This window comes from Macaca mulatta, chromosome 6, assembly GCF_049350105.2.
Source record: "Macaca mulatta isolate MMU2019108-1 chromosome 6, T2T-MMU8v2.0, whole genome shotgun sequence".
Classification (NCBI taxonomy): Eukaryota; Metazoa; Chordata; class Mammalia; order Primates; family Cercopithecidae; genus Macaca; species Macaca mulatta.
Genome location: NC_133411.1, coordinates 66,320,875 through 66,329,298, shown reverse-complemented (window position 1 = coordinate 66,329,298; position 8,424 = coordinate 66,320,875). Strand labels below are relative to the sequence as shown.

The 8,424-nt window shown below is 36.8% G+C and overlaps 1 protein-coding gene across 4 annotated transcripts; it reads right to left on the bottom strand.

Moving 5' to 3' along the window:
* Positions 1–1,115: 1,115 nt before the first annotated feature.
* On the bottom strand, positions 1,116–5,814 carry GAPT (GRB2 binding adaptor protein, transmembrane). 4 transcript variants are annotated; one of them, XM_078004159.1, is made up of 3 exons: positions 5,663–5,751; positions 3,048–3,175; positions 1,116–2,326 (listed from the first exon to the last, which is right to left on the bottom strand). In XM_078004159.1, the coding sequence occupies exon 3, from the start codon at positions 2,034–2,036 to the stop codon at positions 1,563–1,565; it is 474 nt and encodes a 157-aa protein (XP_077860285.1). In that variant the 5' UTR covers positions 2,037–2,326; positions 3,048–3,175; positions 5,663–5,751; the 3' UTR covers positions 1,116–1,562.
* Between the last annotated feature and the right edge of the window lie 2,610 nt (positions 5,815–8,424).

Sequence of the window (8,424 nt, the reverse complement as noted above, 5' to 3'; positions counted from 1 at the left end):
AGATGAGCTATCATAGCTTCATGATCAGCATTGTATTCATTTGTTTACTATCTTTTCTTTTCTACTAGACCGTATGTGTTCAGGATCCATGTCTCTCTTTTTACTATTGTAACCCCTCCACCAACCCATGTCCCCCATGTGCACAGCACAATAGCAAGTAGACAGAAGATACTCAACAAATATTGACTGCATGGATGAATAATAGATGAATTTATTAGATTCTTTTCCTCAAAACTACTCAGCAAAATGTACAGTTCAATTCTCGTCAGTAAAACATGAGACATTTAGTGCCTCATATGATGTTCTAGGCATTTGGGCTAAAAATGCCTAGAACATCATAAGAGGCAGTTTCTTTTCATTCAGGTGGGAATTTAAGACATTTTCATATGAAGCTAGGTAATAAAATGCTGTGGCAACATTCATATGTTTAAATGTCCTAAGAATTGAAGAGGCATCAAAACTTATATCAGAAAATAAAAAGGTAAATGCAGGTTTGGAGTGATTCAGGAGATGTGCAGAAGAACTTATAATCTGAAGCAGGCTTGAGAGAGGAGGGAGAAAAGCAAAGCTGTGAAGGAAGGATAAGTTTGGCAGGTTTCGAGATGATTCTGCTGAAAGCAAAGAAATGAGAGATAGTAGGAGAAGTCATTGGAAAACAGAATTGGAACCAACTGTGGAAAATCATCAATTTTGGAGTTCAAATTATGGGTATTATGTATTTTGCAAAGAGGGGGCATTAAAACACTTTAAGCAAAATAAATGATGCTGCTGTTGAGAATATTTTCTGAAGATAAATCTGGCAGCACCATGGGTAATTGATTGAGTGGGTAGAAACTAGAAGCAGGAGGACCAGTTAGGAGCCTATGACAATAATTCTGATCCAGATAAAGATAATAGTAGAAATAAAGGAAAGAGATAACAGGTAACATTTAGAAAGAAGACTCAGTATCACATAATACAGATTCAGTCTGGGGCAAGGAGGGTGGAGAAGATATCTAGAATTAATCCAAAGTGATACACATAGGGTTCAGAAAGGTGGAGATAGAGCAGAGACTACCTACTTATCAGAACTTGATTAATAATGGCATCAGTACAATAAAAATCACAGTGAATTATTTTCAGTATTTTAATTTTAATTTTATGTTCAGGGGTACATGTGCAGGTTTGTTATGTAGGAACATTTGTGACTTGGGGGTTTGGTGTACAGATTATTTCATCACCTGTATACTAAGCATAGTACCTGATAGTTTTTTTTCCCCTGAACCTCCCCCTCTTTCCACCGTCCTCCCTCAAGTAGGCTCTAGTGTCTGTTGTTCCTCTCTTTCTGTCCATGTGTTCTTATTATTTAGCTCCCACTTCTAAGTGAGAACATGTGGTATTTGATTTTCTGTTCCCATGTTAGTTTTGTTCTTTTTTATGGCCGCATAGTATTCTATGGTGTCACCACATTTTCTTTATCCAGTCTACTGTTGATAAACATTTAGTTTGATTCCAGGTCTTTGCTGTTGAAAAATTACAGTGAGTATTTGTCATCCAATAACAAAAGTCAGTATTTTGAAAAGCTAATATGAATCTGGAAGAATGTATATATCTTCATCTTGAGGAACTTCAGAAGGACGAGGCTTCTGGAAGTTATAATAGTCAGAAGATGTCTCATTTCCATAGATATGCTCCTCGAAATTGGACTGCTGTGTGTTTTCATATAGTTCCTTATCGGTTTTTCCTTTAACTTTGGGAGGACCTGCTTCCACATTTTCATAGTTTTTGTGTATGTTATTTCCCTTGACAGCAGATTTGTGGTCTTGGGTTTCAACTGAGATTTTATGCCTTAAGCCAACGATGCGGGGGCCCAAGAATGTTTTAGTACAGACTTTTCTCCTGCTGCTTCTCCTTTGCAAAAACCTCGGTAAGGTAAATCGTGTGGCAACATGGTGTTTACAGTGCCAAACACACCCAATTCCACAAACCACTAAGAGTAAAAGAAGTGAAATTCCTACAGAAATGGCCACTAAATTATTTCCACAGCTTTTCAACATTTCTGTACGAACAGTGCTGTTTAGTGGTTTGGTGTTACCCTTAATGAATTCACAATGTAATTCCTTGTAACCTAGTATTATTCAAAAATGAGTTTGGAAGGTCTTTTAGGCATTTCCTTTTCAGAGCTGAAAGAATGCTATCTGGTAAAGTCCTGATGCAATTAGAGGAGAGAGTGTATAAACTTATTTTTGGAAGATGGCTCTCTTCGTGTGTGATGCTCTTCACATTACAGCCATTCATGTATAATTGTACTGTATCAAGGGGATTTTATTCCATTCCGCTTCCTTTTCTGTTAATGAATCACAAAATGAAGCAGAAATGAGTGGAAGATGACAGCAGAGTAGAAAACTCAAGAAAAAGAAGGTTGAATGTCAGGTGCGGTGGCTCACACCTGTAATCCCAGCACTTTGGGAGGCCGAGGTGGGTGGATCACGAGGTCAGGAGATCAAGACCATCCTGGCTAACAAGGTGAAACCTCGTCTCTACTAAAAATACAAAAAATTAGCCGGGCGTGGTGGCAGGCACCTGTAATCCCAACTACTCAGGAGGCTGAAGCAGGAGAATGGCATGAACCCGGGAGGCAGAGTTTGCAGTGAGCCAAGATCGTGCCACTGCACTCCAGCCTGGGCAACAGAGCGAGACTCCCTCTCAAAAAAAAAAAAAAAAAAAAAAGAAGGTTGAATGATCTGCCATCCAGAAACCTGCTATAAATTAAAAATACGTTAATTGCATACTTATTATCTAACATCGAAAAATTACTGATTTTCACCAATGCATTAAACACCAGCATATAGTGAGCTTCTGCTTTTAATATAAAATACACTACCTGTTGTGATGAAAGAAAAAAGAGTTAGAAAAATCCTGTCCCTGCTCAAGCCTGAGTGGTTTTATCACTTAGATCTCCACATAGTTTTTGACAATTAGGTTAACAATTTTCAAGTGAAAGATAATGTTCTGAGCACAATAGAAGAAATGGGACATGTGCAGACAAGTGCAATCATCTTCATTACCTGTCACCTCTTCTGTGAAGCCCTGCCTATCCTTCTTTGGAGCAGGCAGAGGCCTTGTCTTTTTCTTAACCATTCCTTCTTCTGCAATCCCTCATTAATGAGTCCATTCTCTACTATAGTGCCATAACCTAAATGAGAGAATTGTATTCTTACTCGGTTAAATGGTGGGCAGGGTTCAGGTCATTTCATCTGTATGTTCCTAGAGAACAGCACAACACCTAGCACAGAAAATGCATCCAATCAATATTTATTGAATGAAAGAATGCATTTAAAAATGACTGCAAATTTCAGCATCTAATTGCTTAAGATGATAGTTTAAAACTCAAGGGTGCAGTTTATGCTTAAAACATGATATGAGACCTTTAAAGTAAACCAGTGTATTTTCAAAAGCCTTTGTATCACAGGTTTTCTCATAGCTTTCAGAAAATAACTTTCATCTAAGATGATTTTACATTGTTTTCTGTTGATGCTTTAAAATGGCAAGGAGATAAGAAGGGGAAGTGTTCAACTGGGCTGCATGTTCCATTGTGATTTTATGAACAAAACATTATTACTGTCTATTTTCAGTCTGCATGTAGACATAGATCCAACAGTACCTGTGAAATGATTATTATCATTTATGGAGTGTTATCATCAATAATGTTTAGTTAAGAGCTTCAGCTTTTAAACACTGTTACAGGGATTATCTCATTAAATCCTACAGCTGCTGTATGCAGTATGTACTATTTGTACCATCATTTTATAGATAAGAAGAGAGGCTTAAAGAAGTTAAGTAACTTCCTTACAACCAAAATGTGACTGACTGAGAATTCAGGTAAAAATTTCCCCAAAATATTATTTATCCAAATATCCGTAACATGCTAAGTGCATCAGTCACTAAATTTGTATAGCTTGATTAGCTCTGAGGTTTTTGAAGGTGGGAAATTATATATTATTTACCTTTGTATTACCAACACCAGCATTAGACATAGAATGACTAATCTATTAAACGTTGGTTAATGAAGGAAGTAATCTCCTTATGGGATGATAATAATAGTAACAATGAAGAAGAAAAGTAGAAATTCACAAAATGGTGCTCTTCTTTTAGTGAATATTCATGAAAAGATTAATGGTAATGAATGTTCATAAATCTGTCTAAGGTTAGAATATATTCATATGCACATATTTAACTTGACATTTCATATAATAAAATTAAATAAGATGTGCAGCTAATTTATAAAATTTTTTTGATAAAAATACAGGGACAAGCACCCCAGATGCAGAAACGTTTTAATCTCCTTGGAATTTTGGGGAGTAATATTGAGGTTGAGAACTGTATGGTCCGCCACACAAGATTTACAATCTGTAGGATCTCTCCTTTATAAGGCCAGCCGCGCTTGTGTTCAAGGACAAAAGTTTAGCCAAATGACTTTAATCATTAGGACCTCACTTTCTGTTTGAAACAGATGAGCGCCAATTATCTGCAAGATATTTTATGATACACATGGTTACCGATTTAAGAAATTAGTAGCTGGGCGCTGTGGCTCACGCCTGTAATCCCAGCACTTTGGGAGGCCAAGGCAGGTGGATCACGAGGTCAGGAGATTGAGACCGTCCTGGCTAACACGGTGAAACCGTCTCTACTAAAAAAAAAATACAAAAATTTAGCTGGGCATGGTGGCGGGCACCTGTAGTCCCAGCTACTCCGGAGGCTGAGGCAGGAGAATGGCGTGAACCCGGGAGGCGGAGCTTGCAGTGAGCCGAGATTGTGCCACTGCACTCCAGCCTGGGCGACAGAGCGAGGCTCCGTCTCAAAAAAAAAAAAAAAAAGAAAGAAAGAAAAAAAAAAAAAGAAATTAGTTGCCAGAGTATTTGAAGTAAATTTACAAAATAAACTTTAAATATTGATTGAAATTAATCAACTTTTGAAAGATACTAGGCCTGCAACAGAAGTCACGGTGAGGGTTGAGGAAGGCTAACTGTTGTCACTTCTGCAGCTGAGGATAAGGCAATAAATTGCCCTCTTAATTTTTAAGAAGGAAAGGTATTTTTACCATCTATGTTATTCTATGTAGAGTGGATATTCTGGTACATCCAAAATATTAAAATTGTTTGTCTAAGAGATATTTACCAAGATAAAGACAAGAAGACATTTTACAGAAAAAAAAAATGCATCATTTTCTTTGAAATAACGTTACAGGAAAAAAACCTGTGAGACATGAACAAAGACCTACTATAATGAAAAACATATTTTAAGCAATAATCCTTCAAATATAGTTTAACACTTTAATAATGTTCACTTTGCCCAGTTTGAAAGAAGACTCTGTTTTCAGTTCCAACAGGTTACCTAATAATTTGACATTGTTCTTAAAATCGCAAATTGCTGAGAAACTTCAGGAATTTTCAAGTAAGATGATGCCCTTCTGTTTGGAAACAAAGTAACAGCAAAGCACAATCATATTGTAAAGGAACATCAACATCACTCCCAGTTTGTAAATTGGGTTTCCCCCTTATAGCTACATAAGGCATTTTTTTCTAAAAACTGTAATAAGATAACAATCATTGATTAATTAAAGACAAACTTGTTTCTTATAGTTTTTAATCACCCAAATACCTTAAATCAAGTTCTTACTTACCTCCAGATTGGTGTGTCAAACTCTCTCTTTTGTTCTTTTGGTTATGTTTTAAATCTGCATTGGGTTAGAACTTGTTCCTCTTTTCCACTTTGGTAGGTTACTTCCTTCTTTCCCTCCTTTCAGGTTATTTAACACTTGCAAAGTTTCCTGGCTCTAGAGGAAGTTAGTATCAGATGCAGCAGAATTAAGATAAATGGCGTGAGTTTTTGAATAAGGAAGTCTGGCCCTTCATCTTTGTCAAGTAATAATTTTTTAACTGTGTCAGAAAATAATACGTAAAGCCTACATGGTTTTTTATTCGGGCCATATTTGCAGTTCCCATTTTAATATCAATAAAAGTCACTTCACTTGTACTTTAATTTTCTCAAAAAAGAAATATTTTAAATGTAGTAACACATAGGTCTTGGGCTTTTATTATTATTATTTACTTGTGTTGCTAGACCAGTCCTCTCTTCAAATATTAATATTATGTACCAATGCTCCCAAGTTATAGCCATACAGGTGAAATCAGTGTCCCAATTTGGGTTTGGAAAATGTTAATGTTCTTTTAAATGTATAAATAGGAATTTCCTCAGGTATGTTTTGAGGCCCATTACTTCTGGGACATGCTAGTAGCTCTTGCATCAGGTAAATGTAGGGAATATTGCTTCCCTGGATATTCATGGGCATATCAGCATGCTAACGGCTCTCAGCAGCCCTACAGCCAGCAAGCAAAATAAAACCAAATAAGAAAAAGAAATTGTTTAACTTTGCTTTTAGCACTAAGCACTCCAAGCCTTTTGTGTAATACTCAGCAAATCTTGGCAACAACACTATGAGGGAGAAAAAATGTTTTTAGTCATATTTTACAGAAGAGGAAACAGAAGCACATAGAATTATCACTTTCCTGACAGAGCCTGCAGTCTGCCCCCAGCACCTGGGTGCTAAACCACTGCACTGGCTGCCTTGCTAGATTGAGTAACATGTTTCCCACATAGATACCCTTACTGACAGCATCTCTTGGAGTCCAACTCCATGGGAACACACACAGTGCAAGATGCTGAATTAGACAAATTACAGATGAATTCGACAGATGAGATGACAAAATAATGGAAAATTTGTCTTTTAAGTTGTATTGGAACTTTTTGAACCACAGAGGATTAACTTTGCATAAGGTGGTTTTAAAAAAGAAGATTTAGTTACTGAAATAACTACTGGACATTGGAAGGACAGGATGTATTATTAACACCTGTTGAGCACTGACATTATGCCAGGCATTGTGCTAAGTGATGAGGATGCAAGAGTGAATAAGCTGCCTGCAGCACGTAAAGCCAAGTAGAGAGGCTACTTGGCTCCCACAGAACATTTCAGATCAAAGTGATAAGGCCTAAGAAAGACATGATTATGGACAGGGACAGTGGAGGTAAAGGAAAGAGGCATCCAGCTCAGAGGGTGGTCAGGGAAGGCAAGACCTGAGCTAAGCCTCATAAATAAGATGTTAAGGCAGAATAGGGGTGTCCTGGACAAAAATCTTACAGTGAAGGAGGTTACGAAGTTGTGAAGCTATGAACCTGATGTGCTCCACATTCTCACCAGTATGTTTAACTGCAGTATTAGCCACCCCACCAAATAATATACACACTCGCCTGCCTAGGCACACGTCTGTAAGAAAGGCAGTTTATGCAATGTTTGTGTAAAATTATGATTTTCTCTAGAAAGCAGGACAACTGGTGCTCATTTAGGTTTTCCCTTTGAACTTAAAAAAGTTGTTTAACCCCTTATTATTTTAGTTTTTCTAAGGATAAATAAAATGGAGGGAAAATGACTGACACTTTCCTCAAATAGAATTTTTTTGATGTCATAGATATAATTATTCTTCAAATTTATAAAATAAATGTTGTATATATTCAAAATATAATTATTGGATCATTATCATTTGTAGGGATTAGGTTTTATGTCTTGAATTCTATATTTTCCTACTTCCCAATCTTCGGCCTCACAAAGTACATATTTATTGTCTTCTTTCAGTTCCTTTTTAATCACAGCAATTATGTCTAGGTTTCCTTTTCCTGCTTTTTCTTCCACAGTTATATGGTTTGGGTAGTTAAGGGCTTAGGAGGTAGTTCATTGTTCTATAGTGTAATTTGGACTGGATCTTTCATCTAAGTAAATCTTCCTCTTCTGTTAATTGATGATAGCAACTACTTTACTTAATTGTGATTTAAGTTTCTAGCAATTTCTTGTGTGTCAGTTAGTATCTATTTATTTTAACCCATGCCCTTTTTCAGATACTTGAACTGAGTAGTATTAGTGATGGTAAAAATGAACAAATGTTTGTGTTGTGAATTTTATTTGAAAGCTTGCCAGACTGAAAGCATCTTTCTGGCTATTCTGGAAGGACCCCGCAACCCCCATGCGACTTGTTAAGGGTATTATGGGAATTTACATTTTAGCATAAAGCATTATGTTACCTGGGAAAGGTAATGCATTTAGTAGCTAACAAATTTATTAACACTAATTGGTTTATGGGATTAACCAAAAAGTAGCTAGAGTTTTAATAAAATGTGTCACTGCCTTCCAACTAAAAGTTGTTCACTCTGTGGCCCAGAGTTATAAAAATTTTAAAGTGGCTGGGCGCAGTGGCTCATACCTGTAATCCCAGCACTTTGGGAGGCTGGGGCAGGCAGATCATCTGAGGTCAGGAGTTTGAGTCCAGCCTGACCAACATGGAGCAACCCTGTCTCTACTAAAAATATAAAATTAGCCGAGCATGATGGCACACG

Bases quoted from the DNA above. Each gene is read 5' to 3' on its own strand.
- GAPT (XM_015140005.3), bottom strand. From the start codon at position 2,036: ATGTTGAAAAGCTGTGGAAATAATTTAGTGGCCATTTCTGTAGGAATT.